Consider the following 17,535-nt stretch of genomic DNA (forward strand, 5'->3'; position numbering starts at 1 on the left):
ATCCTTGCTGGCACTTGTGGTAACAGAGCTCAAAACACCAACAGTGACTTGAAGAGCTGGATTGTGAAACAGACTGTGAAGAGATGTCAAGATAGAGATGAGAGATGCTAGTGCTAAGATGGGTGACGCACAAAGCTGAAAGCACTGAGAAACTGAGGGGAAAAAAACCTGGTTTGAATTTTGGTCAAGTGCCTTTTGTGTGGCTAAAAGCAATGAGTGTCTTCCTGCAGTTATGTGAAGAACTCGTTCAGCGAATTACGGTTTGGCTTGCGGGGGAATTATTTATTTAGTCATTACATTTGTGCGGCCAGGCCTGCCGGGTCCTTCTCTCAGTGCGCTATGGAATCACCTCCCCGCAGGGACCGAAGCTGCTCTGGCAGCAAACCGCTGGTTTGGAGAGGCGCTGCCCACCCTCACCGGCACTCCCGTGGTCTGCCGAGTAAGGACGGGCCCAAAGTGCGGTTTAGGTATGGCTGACAGGCGGGAGTTTTGAAGCATTCTTTTCCGCTTCCGACCTCTCCCGCTGCCACCCTGCTCCAGAGGGAGCCCGGGCAGCCTTCTGGAAAGAGCGAGTACCGGTCACGGCCATCCCCGCCGCCGGGCAAAGCTGCGGGTAACGGCAACACCCGGCAGGGCAGAGCCGGAGCCCCAGGACCAGCCCAGCACCGGGCCAGCGGGGCGGCGCCCGCCCGCCCGCCCCGTCGCTCCGGCACGAACGCCCGCCCAACGGCCCCGCTGCCCAACGGCCCCGCCGCTCCCTTGCGGCGGGGCCCGCTGGCGGCTGCCGCCAGCCAATCAGGGCGGCCGCTGCCGGTGACGTTACGGCGGGTTAGCTGCCGGGGCAGTTTGAAATTTCAGCGGGCGGAGCGGCGCGGGGCGGGCGGAGCGGCGCGGGGCGGGCGGGCAGCATGGCCGACCCGGGGCCGGCGGCACTGCGGGGGGATGGCCCGGCCCTGCTGCCGGCCGTGAGCAGCGCCCAGGAGGCGACGCCAGGTAGGGGCTCCCTGTCCCGGGCGGCCGCCCCGCGGGGAGGAAGGGCGCGGGGCCGCCTACGGCCGGGCGCGCACCGGTGCCGCCGCCGCTTCCTCGGCTGTCTACCCGGGGAGGCGCGGAGGGTTCAGCGCGGGGCTGGGCCGTCCTTCCTCGGAGGGTGCGAGGCGAGCTGCGGGCGGGCCGCTGGCAGCGACCGCCCCGCTTCAGGGCAGCGGCGCGCCGCTTGCCCCCGGGGCGGCTCGGCGGCGGCGGACGCTGGCGGCTGCGCCTGGGCATGAGGGGGCGCGGCGGGGCGAGGGGCTGCGCCGTCAGGCCGGGCTGCTCGGAGCTGCTGCGGCCGGGGCTTGGGTACCCCCCGAGCTGAGACTGCAGACCCCCCCGGGCAGCTCGCACTGCTGCTTGGCCGCCCCTGCGGGGAGGTTTCTCGTACCCTGGCCGCCCCCGTGCGGGCGCCGCTACGGAGGCTGCGGTACCCGGGGCCGTCCCCAGCCGCGGCTCGGAGCTCGCCGATCCGTGAGGCTGGTGGTGTGTGGGGTGGGGACCGGGCTAGAAGTGGTGTCCTGCGAGGGAACACGGGGTGTCTTTGGAAATAAACACAGCAAAGGAAAATACCTTGTTTCTTTTGACTGTGAACTCACGGTGTGTCTCAGGTGCGTAACACGGGCGTTTAAATCGGCGTCCGGGAACGTGTTTGTGTTTGATAGAAGAAAAATGCTTTCCTGGAAGTGACTCCTCTGCCTTAACAGCACAGTATTGGTGCTTTTAGAGTCTATTGAGTATCATTGCTCAGTGCCAGGTCATTATTGATACGTGGTTATGGGCTTGCAGTTTGTAACCACAGAGCAAGCTGAATTAAATGGCTTGTTTGGGAGCGTACGCTGTGCTCTGTAGTCCATAGTGTGGCTTGTACAGGGTATTGCTGTCATAGTTGCTGGATTTGATTATGGCAGTGTCGGAAAAGAAAAAATCTTATTTACAATGTACATGCAATATAGCTTCACTTTTACAGGAATATTTGAAAATATTTCATAAATCGTACTTGATGGAAATCACCTTTTTGCTTCCTTTCTTTACATGTTATTACAGTGGATCTGCTACAAAGAAAAGTTACATTATCTAAGCACTTGTAATTGGCTTGCATGCTGTTGCTGACTTTTGTCTTATTGATTGAATTTGGCCCCAGATACTTAAGAACTTTAACAAATTTGAGGTCAAAACTGCTAACTTTCATAACGCATCCTGAAATGTAAGGGTTGTGTTAGAAATAGAATGTGATTTTTTTTTTTTTTTTCCTTTCTTCCTTTCATTTTTTAGTTATATAGTAAAGGTCAGACTGTAGTCTAATGAAAATGCAGAGGGCTAAGAACCAAGTTATGGACAATGAGGGTGTCTTGAGCTATTATGCTAACAAAAAGAAAAAAACTCCAAACTAACCAACCCCTGAATCATTATCACCCTTGGTTTACTGCAGTCATCCTCTTATATTTTCTGAACTTAGGAAAGACCAGGCCTGAGGGATACTGTAAGACCAACAGTGACTGAGTTCACTGAGTTTGTAATGAGAGCACAAGTGGAGATACATTTTCAGAGACTTCTAAAGGAGTACTCTCATTGCATTGAGCCCTTCAAAGCAAAGATTCAGCCAAGGTCCATTTAAGCGGGCTAAAAATTATGATGCTGTTTCCCTTCTGTCTGAATACGTTGCTTGGAATTTCCAAGGACACTTCAGGTGTGGAGACTTTGTTATTTGTGAGGTTATAAAATACAAGAAGAACACTTGTACTGAAAGAGGAAAAAACTTAAAGAAGGAAAGGGCAACCCTGAAAACATGTTTTTAGCTGAGACTAGTATCTGCAGTTTTATCATGAATCTTCTATTTTGCTCTTTGCTTACAGTAATCATGTGCATTGCTTTGGATCAATTGTGTGTGGGATCAGCAGGTTTTATATGTTCCAAAATCATTTGGATTATTGCTTCATATCACTGGTGATGCAGGCAGTGTGCTAACAAGGCATAATATGTACATAAATGGTAATACGTTACCTAAAGAATTTTAGATCTTGCATATAGAACAAAGTAAAATAGCATGTGTAATTGCAGCTCAGGGCAGGTGGCAACAAAAAGGGAGATCCTCTTCTGGGACAGTGTAAATAAATATTCTGAAGAAGAGAGCAAGTAACCAAGTGGGAGAGCCTTTTCACCAAGATTAATTTAAGATGTGTTATAGAAAGCAAGTTCATGATAGATCTTGGGCTGAACAGGAATTCTCTGGGAACAGAGGAGTGATTGCATTGAACTGACAGTTTGTGGGGTTTGCTTTGTTCCCACTCCATAGATCTGCTCCAGGAAGATGATGATTCCCATAGTGATTATGGCAGTCGTGACAAAACGGGGACTGCTTTAGGAAGGACTGTGCCAGATGGGAATGTGCTTTTTCCAGATGTTTTTCACACTGATCACCTTTTGTTTTATGAGCGATTTAAAGCTTACCAGGATTACATCTTGGGTAAGTAATTTCTTAGTAGAAAAAGAACGTGTGACAGGTTTGTTGTAGTGACTGCTTAAATGGTCTGGTTTAAATGGAGTCAATTCTGTATTAAACTGTGAGATGCCTTTAATAATGGGGACTAGAAAAGATGTAGTGTACTGCCATCACTTATGCTGTAACCTCAGCTGCTCTAGTTGGAGGACCAGAAGGCAATGGTTTTAGTATAAGTAAATAAAAATCTGATTGAAAGGAAAAGGTGTTAATACTGAATTCTGTGCCTTGTTTTAACTGGTCTTACTAGAACTTTTTTGTGTGTAGTAAGACCATTTAAGTGAAGGCAGAGGTTAGCTGTTTAATACCACTGGCACCGAAACCTTCAGTATCTGGAAGGCTGAGTACCAGATCTCTTTTTCCAGAGAAGCACAAAACAGATGACTCTCCAGCTCTATCAGTACTGAGAGAGCGAGCAAAAACGCTGGTGGTTATCATGAGCAAAACAGAATGAAGTCCAACCTTAGATATAGTAGAGGACCATTTCAACTGTGTTGATTTTCATTTTCCAATGATCTGGAGGACTTTTCTTTCCTTGCATAAATGTACTGTCTTCAACTTCTTTTTAGCTGACTGCAAAGCTTCTGAGGTGAAAGAATTCACAGCTGAGTACCTGGAGAAGGTCCTTGAACCATCTGGGTGGCAGGCAGTCTGGCGCACTAATGTGTTTGAGGTCCTTGTTGAGGTAAATGGAATGCAGTTGCTCAGGCTTCTGTCTCCAATTAACATCATTTACTTCTGTAACAGACAGTTCATTTATCTATGAAGTTTATGAGCTGGTAGAAAATAGTGATGTTTTCATATCCAATTGCCAGCAATGGCTAGAGCAGTAGGGATTTTATCAAAGGGTTCCATGCCTGAAACCGCAAGTGGGAACAAGTCAGTGTGAGCCAGCCATGAGGCAGGACTCTGTGGGTACAGGGGGAATAAGTACTTGGTCTAGAGCTGGCTGTTGTAATGTGGTCTTTTCAAATCTCAGGCTCTGATCGTTCGTTGGGTTTGTTTTTTTTTTTTTTAATAGGTTAAATTTTTTCTTTTAACCCACCTTGGTACTGACAGTAACTCTTCTGCATTGCATACTCCTGTTGTAGACCCACTGAGGACTGCTGGTTTGGGGTACCCCTTTTCTAGGTCTCTCAATGTCAGAGTCATACATCTTTGTGCAAACCTTGGATGTTCAAACTTGCAGTTCCATTACATGTTTCAAGAGGGGGAAAAAAATCTTTGTACCCCTTCAGCTCTTCAGCCCGATTAGTGACAAAATGGCTTTCACTGTCCCGGACTAACTATTTGGATTGTTTGTGTTTGTGGGTACTTTGAAAATTGATCCCCAAAGGAGTCCCTAAGAACTGTAAGTTATTGATTTGCTTGAGTCTGAGGATACTGCTTTTCCCTGTTTTTAAAACAAACAAACAAAAAACCCAAACCAAAATAGGGAAGCAGCTTACATGTCTTGCATGAGTATTGTGAGGGATTTAAACAAAGTTTTGTATGTGGAGAAGGCTCTAGATGCGTGGTTCTGAGAAGCTTAATTCTGGGGCTATCCCTTCAGCCAAATAGATTGCCTTGGCTGTACTGTGCGATGTACGTTTGGTTTGTGAGGGTCAGCTGGCACTCTCAGTATGGCCTGCTGACTTACACACATCCTGATAGCCTCCTCAGCTTCTGAGAAATCTCAAGAACTGTTTGTTCCAACAGGTTGTTGATGTGGAGTACTCTGCTCTGAAAGCAGTTGTGCAGCTCTGTGAACCTTTCCTGTGCGAGTCACGGGATAGCACCTTTACCCTGGAGTGCATGCAGGAGCTCTTGGAGCTGAAGGAGCGTCAGATACCACTGCAGGAGCTGTGGGTTGTGTATGATGAGTCAGGAGAGTTTGACCAGACAGCACTAGCCGTAGAGCATGTCAGGTAGGAAAATGCTCAAGGATTAATTTTTGTCTTGAACAATTACACTCCGGTAGTATCCTGTGGGTGGTGCCCTGAGTTCTTGCGGTCGTGCTGGCAGCTCCACGAGCCAAGCTTTCCAAAGCAAATCTAGTAACTGGTGAGTTATGAGTGAGGACACTGCTCACAAAGAAAACCTGTGGGGTCTTCTGCAGCTACAGGTAATCACACAATCACAAGATACATTTAGTTGCAGCTTATTGTCAGTCTGCTTTTTGTGTCAAAAGGAGGGGGGGGAAAATCACTTGTGTTGCTTTCCCTCTTCTCCACCCCAGATTTCCTTGGACTGTATTACCTTGCTGGCTGTGGCGCAGTGTTCTTTTCCCTTCTTTAACACTTTGGTGGATTTTTCCTTTTTTTGTCCCACTCTTCCTTTTTATTTTTTTCTGCATTTTGACTCCTCCTTAAATTTGCTCTTTATTCTTCAGGTGTCTGTTCACATCTTACTATGTTCTTTTCCTTTCTTTATCATCTCTGCTTTCCATCTCCCTTGCTGTCTACAAATGGGTAGTTGAAATGGATGAAAAAGCTAAAATAGGAGTAATGACCTTCCCATCTAGAAAATGGGCTGTTTCAGAACCTCCTGGTGGGTACAGGAGGAAAAGGGGAGAAGGGACACATTCTGTTAAGAATTACTCAGTAGGAGAGATCTAAGCTTGAATGATGGAGGTGAGGAAGTTGTTGTCAAAAAGAAAGCTTAGCCAAAACCAAACAGCTGAAAAGCCTCAGGATCTTAGGAGTGTACGTCTTGTTTTCAAATCCAGCTTTTAGCTGTTCACTCCCTTTTGATGGAAGTGGGACTCTGGCTGTTATAAATTTTGGACTTAGATACACAAAATAAAACTCTTTGGGCAAGCAAACAGACAGGAAAGAGAACTTCTGTGTATACTAAATAGTTTACAGGACAGTAACATGGAATTGGAGAGAGGTGATGTTTTGAGATGAATTCTCAAATTGGTTATATTTGCTTCCAGTGCAGTTGTATCTGCTGAGGCAAATGTGGCCGCTTTTTGTGTGATTAAATGCTTACTTTGCTTCAAAAGGTTCTTCTACCAGTGCATCTGGAAGACCTGGGACGAGGAGGAGGAGGATGATTTTGATTACTTTGTGCGATGTGTTGAGCCTCGACTGAGATTGTAAGTGCAACATCTTTGAGATTATTTAGGGTAGAACCACAGGAAAGGGTAATGTGGGAACAGTGACACACAACCAGATTTAACCCCCCCCCCCGTTCACTAATACATCAGAGCAAGCTTGTTCTAACAGCATTCACTATCTGACTGTGAAAATTTGGTATGGAAAGGGGGCGTGACTGAGGTTGCCACTTGATTTCTGTACCCTCCGTTTTTCCCGGTAAGCCTTGGCCTTCCATCAGATGGCGCTCCAAACCCGGCTAGAGCCTCCTACGACTTGTAATCCTAATTAAAGTGAGCATGGGATGCTCGGATAGCTCTGGGCATAGAATAAGAACCAGAACGTAACTGAATGTAAACAAAAACTTGTGAATTGGTCATGCTGAAGGAGGCATGTGTGTGTTTCTTTCCCCAGTGGGACTAATCAGCATTAGGTTTTCGAAAGGTGGGTTTTTAATGCTGTCCTGCCATATGGAACTGAAGCAGTGCACAAGGGCACAATCTGGTTATATTTTTGAGGGTGCCAGGTTCTTCTGAAGTCTTTCATGAGAGTTATTTTTCAATTCCTTTTCATTAATTGTGATAATGTAGCATCAGGAGTGTCTGGAAGTTTGTCTGTCATTCAGATCAAGGTTGTGATGCTGGGGAACTACATCAGTGAATATTTATAACCTCCCCTGAAATGCCATTTAGAATATGGCCTTGCATGTGCTGCAATATAGTGTATAGCATGTGCTTTACAAGGCAAATTAGTATAATTACCTACACTATAAAAGTGGTTGCAGGCCTCTCTCAAACGGGACACAGTGTGACACTTGAGGAATCTGATATGCCTGTCACACAAGATCACACAAATTGGGAGGAAGTGTCGTGTATGGAAATTGCACATGTTTCTGAAGTGTTTACACTTGCATGCTCCAGCAAATGGCTATTCTGTAGTTGACTTTTTGGAACATTATGGAATCTTTGCATGGAATGCAATGATGTGCCATGGGATAATGTTGTTGATGTTTTTAACACTGTGCATGGCCTTATAGGCATTTTAGTGAGAATCCAAAACGCTTAAACAATGTGTTCAAGCAGAAAAGTAACTGTTACTCTTTCTTATTCTCCAAGAGTATGCTTGATACAAAGCCTGTCATCCAAGCTACACTGATGTTGGTGCTGTCCTGTCTTGTGATCTAAGCACTGATGTGTCAGCTCAGAAATAATGTTAACCTTCAGTGCATGGAAACAATGATGCTTTAAATTTTTCAGGTCTCTGGTGAGCACTGTTTTAATGAGAACAAACAGCATCTTTAACACTGCACATTAGGTTGCACTAGTCTTCTGAGGCAAGTAAAGCTGTATGAACTGTTTAACTAAAGCTTGAAAACCAAGATGGCTTTATGTGCTTTCATAGTGACCAGCTCTAAAATGTAGAGTGTGCCTTTCGGGGCCAAATTATGTACAACATTCAGCTTCCTTCAAATATTTTGTATTTATATATTGCTATAAATTCTTCTGCTGTTAATCACGCTGCATTGACTTAACTCCGTTGCCTCTGATAACCCCATTGCCAAAATTTTGTGAGTCTCATTTCGTGTTTTTGTACAGGCTGTTTCTTGAAACTGTATAGATATTGGCTACTCTGACTACAGTTTTTCTTGCTCTTGGCAGCGTGCTTTAAGTGTACCCTTTAAAGAACCTCTGAAAATTGAGGGAACAACTCTGGCCTTATTTCATGTAGTCTCTTGAAACAGAGCTATTTATACTGTGTTCAGTTGCTTCCCTATGAGAATGGTGCGAGATAATTAGATCTGGTTTTATTTGTGTCCTTAAGTGCTGTCCAGCTTTTTTGTAGTGACCACGGTTGGTCCTGGAGTTCTTGGCACTGTCTAGCTGGCAGATGTCCTCATCTTTCTGGCTTTGGCAGTGCAACTTTAGGCTGGCATTTTCTGGCCTGCAGTTTTGTTTGTAGAGATTATTCTTGAGATGGTGCAAAGTTTGCTCTGCAGTGCCTTCGCATTTTTCAGCTGGTGCTGATAATGCCTTTCTTACTTACCATGCAGTTTTGTCCAGGTAGTTGTTTAGATTGTTGCTAATAGAGACTTGACATCATAGGATTTTTTTCTATTTCAGACATGATTTTCTCAGTTTTTCTAATAAATGCTTAAAACTAGACTAATTTTTATATCGAATTGCCTTCTAAATTCTTAATACTTTTTACAGCTGTTCTTATGCTGTTGTTTTAGAGTGAGTTTCTGATAATTGTGTACAATCTTTCAAGATGGATGAGCAACTATTTAGAAAGTAATATGTGTCTGTTCAGATTTTTGGTTTTGCTACTTTAAAAAAAAAATTGAGCAGTGTTGATATAGGCTGCAGAGAATCTTAACTGAAGTACTGATGCAGAACTCCTCAGGTTCTCTCCAGGTTTGTATTTGATCTTTCAAAATTGTAAATGCAAAATATATTGACTTCTTGCTCTGAATTGCAGGCATTATGACATCCTTGAACACCGTGTGCCTTCTGGGCTTGTAGCCGATTACCAGAACTTGTTGTCTCAATGTGAAGAGCTTTACAGGAATTTTTTAAATGTGAGGAACAGCATATCAAGCAGTGATTCGGACTCAGAAGTAGAAAACATCTCCATGGTAGAAGGACTAAAACTGTATGAGAAAATAGAGCACTTAAAACAAAAGCTAAAACTAATTGAGAATCCTCTGCTGAGGTACTTGATGGGTTGGTGCAAGGAGGAGGGCCGTATGGGAAACTATAGATGGATGTTCTTTACGAAGAAAGAACCGATGGCTTTGTTGCTCTTGTTTTAGGTATGTGTTTGGTTACCAAAAATACAGTGGCCTCCAAGCTAAAGGCCCAAGACCAATGGGTACCAAGATCACTCATGTTGTATCCTCAACCATGATGGCGAGTCTGCTGCAATCGCTGATAAGGGACAAACTCTGCACTGAATCTTGTGATGAAGAACTAGAAATACAGGTACAGGAGCAGGAATTGTCTGTCTGCTAATACTTTTTTTTTTTTCCTCCTCAAGAAGCAATGTAGAAGAGTAAGTTCATTTATGTGCAAGATACTACATTTGCACAGTGTTGGTTTTTGTCAGTTCAAAAAAAGCACTGTAATTTAAACAAGTGGTAAGACTGGGTGATACAAATAACTTTTAAATCATTTGTCTGCTGAGTACCCTACACAAGCAATTTCCTTCCTGTGTGTAGGGAATAATGAGATAAACCTTCTGTAATAATCCTACAATGAAACATGGTAAGATGTAATATTTATATTTAGTTTTGAAATATCTGTCTTTTGATGCTACTGACAATGATCTAGAGGTTAAAGAAAGAAATGTCATTCTGTTCTGTCATGTCCTTATTTTAGAGCAGTTATGTTTAGTTTTAGTGAATCCAGACAGGACTTACCACTTCAGCAGTTAAGAACAGTCTGGATTCCTTGGGCCCAAATGAAATTGCTTGCTGTGTTTTGATCAGGCTCATGAATTACAGATGGCCAAAATGGAGCCACAGGGATGGTCCTAGATCAACTTTTGGGCTATAAATCAGATTTTTTGACTTGGTAATTGAAAAATGTTCTCACTATGCTTACCCTGGAATTTGCTGGGAAGCAATGCATGTGCAGTGTTTCTGTACTATTTGCTATCCTTCAATACAGAATTCCTCAGTAATATTTCTGCCCTCTTTGGGCAAGAAAAAGGACCATGTGGACCTCATATTTGCCACTGTGACACCTGCACTGTATTTTGGGGTGACTTGCAACATGAGTGAAACGTTATGCCAGTGTTCAGACCATCTCAAATCTAGTTGCTGAGTTGTTTGTGTTTGTTATTTACCTTCTGTCATCTCTCTCTTTGGTAATTCATGGCAAGTCATTTGAGGCACAATTCAAATGCTGGCCTGAAACCAAGGCCATATTGAAGTTTGCTTTGTGGTGCATACACTCTTCAATCTGTGTGTCTGCCTCGGTTTTCTAATGGGGGAATGGACATGACACATCAAAGGATTGTTTTAAGGCTGTTTTTGTCCAGAGAATGCTATGATTCTGGAATTCAAAGTAGAAATAGTGTATTATTGGTGCCATTAAAATGGTTTCTTTTAAGCAAAAGCAGCAACATTTAACTGAAAAGCAAGCTTTAAGGGCATAAATGCATCAATTTTCATAGCATTTTTCAGGAGCTGATTATGTTGTTTCTCTTACAGTTTCACAGTGATCCACTGGCAGCTGTAAATGCCTGTTATGAAGGAGACACGGTCATCATCTGTCCTGGTCATTATGTTGTAGATGGCGTGTTCTGCATTGCTGATTCAGTTGAACTAGAAGGTAGAAGGTTTGCTAGCATAAAGGTCCTTAAAACAGAATAAACTGAGTGTCTTTAACTCTGCATAAGGATTTGCTTTTTGCAGAGTTTGGTGGGAGCATTTGCTTTTTTCTTCAAAGCATTCATATATCTGTTTGTAGACCCATGTCTAATGCAGGATAGAGTAAGCTGTTTCATTAGCCAGAGTTACTTCTGCAAATAAACTGAAAATTTGCTGATTAATAGCAAATTCATAATTTCCTCCTAACTATTTGTCTGGATAAATCCTGATTATCTAGAAGGTAGGGAGGATTCAACAGAAATGTGAGGCACTTGACTTTTTTAATCTAGGAAGCACAAAAGTCGTTCTGAGAGGCTTGAGTTTTTACAGCCACTTAAGAGTACTTGAGAGATGTCCTTGTTCTTAATCTGCTTCGGAGGTATACTCTGAGACTCGCTGCCAGTATAGCACTGGTGAACATAGAGGGAAAGAGCCAAGTGCTTTTAGAACTTGGCTTATGGCACTTACTGCATGTCAGCAGTGTGTGTGGGGGCTGCCAGTGTGAATCTGTGTAGTGTGAGGCACGTGGGTAGAGGAGGGAGCTGTTGATTTAATGTGTGTTTTTTTCTGTAGAAACAGACACAACATGTGTAATTCCATTTTTCTTGCAAAATATTTGTGCTTTAAATACTTCTGCCTTGTCTAGGATAGGTTGCTATCTCTTCCGCACAATTCCTGATTTCTCAGTGTAATTCCTCCGCTTTAGGCACACATACTCTGTTGCAGTGTAATAGTCTGTATATCACTGGGGCTTGTGCAGCTGCATTTTTATCTTGTCAAAATTTCTTAATGGGAAGAAGGCTGGGAGTTTAATTTTCTGCTGTTCTGGACTTTATCTTACTTGCCCCTCTTGTTTTATGAGTGTCATTTTCTTTCTTGCCCTTCTCTTGTGTATGTTTGATTTCTATAGATATGCATGCTGATAGGCAATGCACCTGCAGGGTGAAGGACCTCAGTAAGTGCTTTATTTCTCTGTAAGAATGACATAGTTCTAGAACTGTGTAGGGTGGTATTTATTGCTTTTCTAGCTTTGAGGAAACAGTAATACAAACGGTGCAATAGCCCACCTATTAAAGGATTAGCTGCTCTATTTTAAGGTGCAAGGCATATAAATATGTATCTTTAGTATGAACCACTCTGAATAATGAGTATGTGTCAGGGTATTTAATCTGCTTATATGGACTCCTGTTAGAGAAGTTTTTATAGAAATATGACCAGCCAAAAATGTTTGAAGTAGGAGGACCAAGAAAAATTTTGCTGGCACTAATCTAAGCAGTCAGCTGTTTTGGTGGCTTTCTTGGGATGAAGGGATGACTCATCAAAGATATAATGTCACTTTGCTTAGTAGAGCTTTTATTTTTTTTCCAGCCACCGTGCAAGTCAGTACTAAGGTTGAAAGTATGAAGATTAGTAAGTCAGGGATTAATAAAAACTTACAAGAACTAAATAAGGTTAGAGCAGTAGTAGCTGCAGGAAATCATCGTAACAATAACTTTAACACTTGACAAAAATGTGTAGCAAAGGCACCTGAGAACTGGATGGGAACCTGTAGCATCAGCCCAGCTACTACCTGTGATCAGTGTTACAGGATGACAATTGCCTTTGACTCCCATGGAGGCACCTGGCTTACAGGCAGGGTGCCCAGCCGTGACCACGTGTATTGAACACCGCTTGACAGCAGGTGAATCTTTCCTTCTCTGTTCCTTGTCTTGTCACCAGCTTTCTCCTTACTACTAGAGCTGCTATTTCAGAGGTGAAGTGTAAAGCAAGCTAAAAGCGTGGTTAGAAAAACTGTAGGTAGTCTGCAAGACAGTTGTTCCTAAAACTCTTGTTTTGGATAATAACATCTTTCTGTAGTGCTGTGTGACAGTATAGTGTGGTGAAGTATCAGTCACTTAACTTTGCATTAAATCCGCTCTCTTAAATCCTTCTGCCAACTCCTGTTCAAAGGTTTCTTCTTTTTTTTTTTTTTTGAACCTTTCTACTTGCACGTTACAGTATTTATTTATGTACTTGGTTAAAAGCTAGCATCCTGCTCAGGCACTTCGTATGCGAGTTTGTGTGTGCTTTCAGAAAATGATAGGACTCGTGCTGCTTTAATAGATGTTGCATTATTGCTTTCCTTATCATGATTCTTGTCAGTGACAAGCAATAAAAGTGTTACATGCTCATAAATTTCCCTGTAAGTGGTTGAAGGCTGACAACTGTGGATGGCTTAATAAATCAATGTTGGCATATGCTTGTGGAAGTTTTTTAAATCTGAATTAATCCAGAAGCCCGTGTAACACAGGAACATTAAATTTTGACCAAAGTTTCATTTAAATAGGGAAGTTGGGTGAAGCTTACCAACAAGAAGTCCTTTGCATTTGCTTCCTTGTGTTTTGGTGGTGACTGCTCTTTCTCCTGTTGCTCTTTGGCACCTGCTCTAGTGAACTTCTATACTTTCAAAGCAGACTGCAGGTGCCTCGGTGTCCCTGGTTACTGCATCTTCCTCTGTTGTAACTTTTGGGAGTGAGAACTTCGGCCTTGGCAAATGTGAGCTCAGTTACCCTTTTGTTCAACTGTCTAAAATAACTTTGCATTCTATTGTGTGTCATTCAAGTAAGGTAACTTTTGAGTTTGGTTTTGAGTGCCTCTGCCTTGGTACAGAGGGGATGCAAGGTGTAGCCTGGCCACCGGGTGAAAAATCCTATTCAAGTTACTAGGTCTCAAGTTCTAAACCTCTGTATTTGAACTATCTGTTATGGACCTAGCACCTGACTATTACCAGTTATTCATCAAAATTGCATCTTTCTCCTCTGCTTTAAGGCTATGGCCTGCCAGATGATATTGTGATAGAAAAACGAGGGAAAGGAGACAACTTTGTTGACTGTACAGGAGCCAATATAAGGATCTCCAGTTTGAAGTTAGTGCAACATGACGCTGTGGAGGGTATTTTAAGTAAGTATAAAAGCATCTTGACTTTTTTGTAGAATTAAAGCTGGGACCCAGTGTTGGAGTTCACTAGTTTTACAAAAATATTGTAGAGAGGAGCCCTACAGGTAGAAATATCAAGGCTCTTCCCCGTTTTTAAGTTGCTTATAATGTGGACATCAAAATAACTTCTACTCTTTGTACTTTCAAGCTATTGTGGCTCTTGTGTTTTATTCTTGTACTTGCATAAGATCATTTGACTTGATTTTTTTTTTCTGCTGTTAAGGCAACCTGACTCTGACTGCTGCACAGCCTATGTCAGGCTACCTGGAAAGGGAAGTAGTTCCCCTTTCCACGAAACAAGCCCCGTGGCAATATTCAGCTGTAGCTGGCCCAGCCAGCTCTCCACTGAGTAATGGCACATGCTGTAGAAGTAGGACGTTGCTGACAGCACGTTCAAACTGAGGCTCAAATAATCTTAAGTTGTATCCAATTAGTTTATTGGCCATGGCCTTCTGTCTGCAGAAGATGCTAATGAATACTTTGCTTCAACAGACATTTGGTTTTAAACATGTTAAAATGCTTATTAACACCTTTATACATGTATTTAATAAATAAAAAATTTCTTAGGAATATAATGAATAGTTGCTGTCACTTTAAAAAAAAAGGCGTAAAAAACCTCTAAGACAAATCTTTGACTAGTGCTCCCTTGCAGCAGTGTTCCTGCTTATACTAGAAAAATAGCATGAGTTTGATAGCATAATCACTATTAAAATAGTAATTTTATCACACTGCGAAAATGCTACAAGTCCATCTGTAGGAGGGGTTCGTCTTTGCATAACTGATTCATTTAACAATATTTGTTTTCTGTGTATGTAGATGTCCATCATGGAAAAACCACCTTGGAGAATTGTGTGTTACAATGTGAAACTACAGGCATAACTGTACGAACATCAGCTGAGCTACTAATGAAAAACTCGGATCTCTATGGTGCCAAGGTAGAACAGATTTTTAACTCTGGCTTATTTCCTCAATGAAAATGAAGGTTTCTACTTGGAAATAATACAGTCAGTAACAAGGTGACTTCTGTCGCTCTTGAGAACCTTTACAAATTCATTTTGGACAGCTACATGTTACTGAGTTTGAGACTGGTCCCAGGGGTCTTGTAGCCACCAACAGTACTTAGTGAAGTGTCTCATGCTGATTTGTGTGTGATGATATGAAAATATAGTAGTAACAGGGGACATGTGTGAAATAATCATTGCTGCATTGCTGGACTGATTCACGTCCTGCAATACTTTAAAAATGATTTTCTGTTTTCTCTGCCCATAAATAATTTTCTCATTAAACCTTGCATTTGTTCTGCAAATGACATGCCCTTTTTGGACACCGTGTACATTGATTCTTACAGAAGGATGGTAAACACAGGACTGAACTCTGACTAGGACAGTTCAAAGAATGACAGGGCTTTGAGTGTTGAGGTGGATGACTAAAGAACAAGGCTGTGCAGTTACTCTTTACCAGAGCTTTTATGGACTGGTGGCAATAATATAGTCCGTGGGGTCTCAACCTTGAGTATTGCTGCTTAAGTTGGTTAACAGAGCCGTGAAGCTGGAGTGGTAACACAATTTTGCATTGTGCAAACTGGTAGATGAACACAAATATCCGCAATGGAGCTGTCAAGTTAAACTGGAAATGTTCCCCAACTGTTTGTGATCTGCTGTCAATGTTATCTTGTAGGGTGCTGGTGTGGAAATATATCCAGGTAGTACGTGCACCCTGTTAGACAACGGCATACACCACTGCAAGGAGGGAATACTTATAAAGGTCAGTTCAAGGCAGAATGTACTTGTTTTTCAAAAGCTTGTAGCTGCTAAAATTAAAGAAAATAATTTGTGTTTAGGTTGGTGTATAACCTTGCTGCCTTATGGTAGAACTCTTATGTGTTGCTTATGATGATAATGGTACTTGTTTGTCTTGCGTTGGTCCACCAAAGCAGTAACTTGTTTTATTTCTTGTCTGCCAGAAAGAAAATGCCTTTTGCGATGTCACTTGTGTAGGCAAATAATAGAATTCTAGCCGATATACAGAATTGATTCTGCCTAAAACTGGATTACTTTGCATCCCTTCAGCTGGACTTAACATGTTGGATTTCCATTTCTTTGCTGTAGAACTTTTTAGATGAACATTATGACATCCCCAAGATAACCATGGCCAATAATATTATCCATAATAATGAAGGATATGCTGTGGTCCTGGTTAGACCAACAATGCCCTCTGATGTAAAGGATGCTTCAGCAGAGAGAACAAAAGGTATTTTTCTCTTCCTGGAAGAAGCTTGTAAAACTAGTAAATCTAGTATACCCAGGTTTTTGGATTGTGTAATTCATTCAAGTCTTATATTTTCTAATAAGGTCTAGATTGATTTAGCTGAAATAAATCTTCGTAACACTCAACATGGGAATTTCCTAAAGGATGAACTTCCTGCAGAGAAATACTGTGAATGTCTGCGCTTCATGGTGCGTGTGCACTTCCACTGTAAAGTCCTTATGTACCTGACCTGTGCAAACCAGAGCCTGTATGACTGGTGGCCTCCTCGGGTCCTACAGACACAGGACTGCCACCAGCAAGAAAGCAGATACGGCTTCTCTTGCGGCTCTTCTGATCCATAATAATTCTCTGCTTATTTTTCCTTTTGTGCATTAGAGCTGAGATGTGATCCCAGCACAGAATTTTTTCTCTGCAGTAAATAAAATGTGACAACTGTATTTCTCATATTATGTCTTATTCAAGAACAACTGTCACTAAGTACAATGTGTAAGCCCACTGTAATTTTCTGTAATGTCACTGTCACTTGATGACTTGAAGTCATCTCAAGAAAAAAACTTTTCTTTATGCTTCTTACACTGTATTTGGAATACGTGGCTGCCTCTAAGTTGTTACCCAAAAAGTGAGTGGGATGAGGTGACAATGTTAATACTGAAGACAACTTAATTCCAGGAGTTTTAAATTATTTGGCGGTTTTTCATGGTGGTTGATGACTCCCTTGTTGTTTCCTCACTTAGGGAATACCCAGCCTACCCAGTCCGGTGATGGGACAGCCTGTGTAGAGGGCTTCAGGCAAGAAGAACTACCTGAATGTGTAACTGATGAGTTGGAGCTTTATGAGCAAGCTGAGATTTCTGAACAAACTGAAGGCAATTATGAAATTGCAAATGAACTCGGGGCTACTTCTGCAAAGAAGAGCCAGATGCACAAGAAAAGACTGAGTGAACTGGGAATCACAGAAGCAGATGACAACTTAATGTCACAGGAAATGTTTGTTTCTATTGTGGGCAATCAGTTCAAATGGAATGGGAAAGGAAGTTTTGGTACCTTTCTTTTCTGACTGTCTTGACTCCTAATGATGTTGCAATAAGTTTTGCACAAGCTGTTATTTTCACTGCTGCTTTCTAAGGAGCTAACCTGTTCCATTAGCCTTCCATAATGTTACTAAAAGGTGACAAGTATTTATTAATAGAATACGTGTATTGCATGCAGAAACTTCGCTTCCTTGCTGCAAGTATGGATAACGTGGTAGAAAACAGAACTCTAGCAGGGAGATGGTGCATATATTCTGCTAATCTACATGCTGCTGCTTT

At 42.4% G+C, this 17,535-nt stretch overlaps 1 protein-coding gene across 1 annotated transcript; it reads left to right on the plus strand.

The window, feature by feature from the left end:
* Positions 1–339: 339 nt before the first annotated feature.
* Positions 340–17,282, plus strand: SHCBP1 (SHC binding and spindle associated 1). Its single transcript, XM_086468826.1, has 16 exons — positions 340–456; positions 541–828; positions 994–1,643; positions 3,094–3,164; positions 3,329–3,499; positions 4,102–4,217; positions 5,231–5,439; positions 6,519–6,611; positions 9,088–9,321; positions 9,422–9,590; positions 10,823–10,943; positions 13,790–13,921; positions 14,774–14,892; positions 15,635–15,721; positions 16,066–16,207; positions 16,960–17,282. The coding sequence occupies exons 1-16, from the start codon at positions 340–342 to the stop codon at positions 17,280–17,282; spliced, it is 3,042 nt and encodes a 1,013-aa protein (XP_086324952.1).
* Positions 17,283–17,535: the final 253 nt, after the last annotated feature.

The sequence above is a fragment of the Leptosomus discolor genome, chromosome 8 (genome assembly GCF_034619465.1).
Source record: "Leptosomus discolor isolate bLepDis1 chromosome 8, bLepDis1.hap2, whole genome shotgun sequence".
NCBI lineage: Eukaryota > Metazoa > Chordata > Aves > Leptosomiformes > Leptosomidae > Leptosomus > Leptosomus discolor.

Bases quoted from the DNA above. Each gene is read 5' to 3' on its own strand.
- SHCBP1 (XM_086468826.1), top strand. From the start codon at position 340: ATGGAATCACCTCCCCGCAGGGACCGAAGCTGCTCTGGCAGCAAACCG. The intron at 13,922-14,773 runs GTAAGTATAAAA...CTGTGTATGTAG, and splicing joins CGCTGTGGAGGGTATTTTAA to ATGTCCATCATGGAAAAACC. The intron at 16,208-16,959 runs GTATTTTTCTCT...TTCCTCACTTAG, and splicing joins TTCAGCAGAGAGAACAAAAG to GGAATACCCAGCCTACCCAG.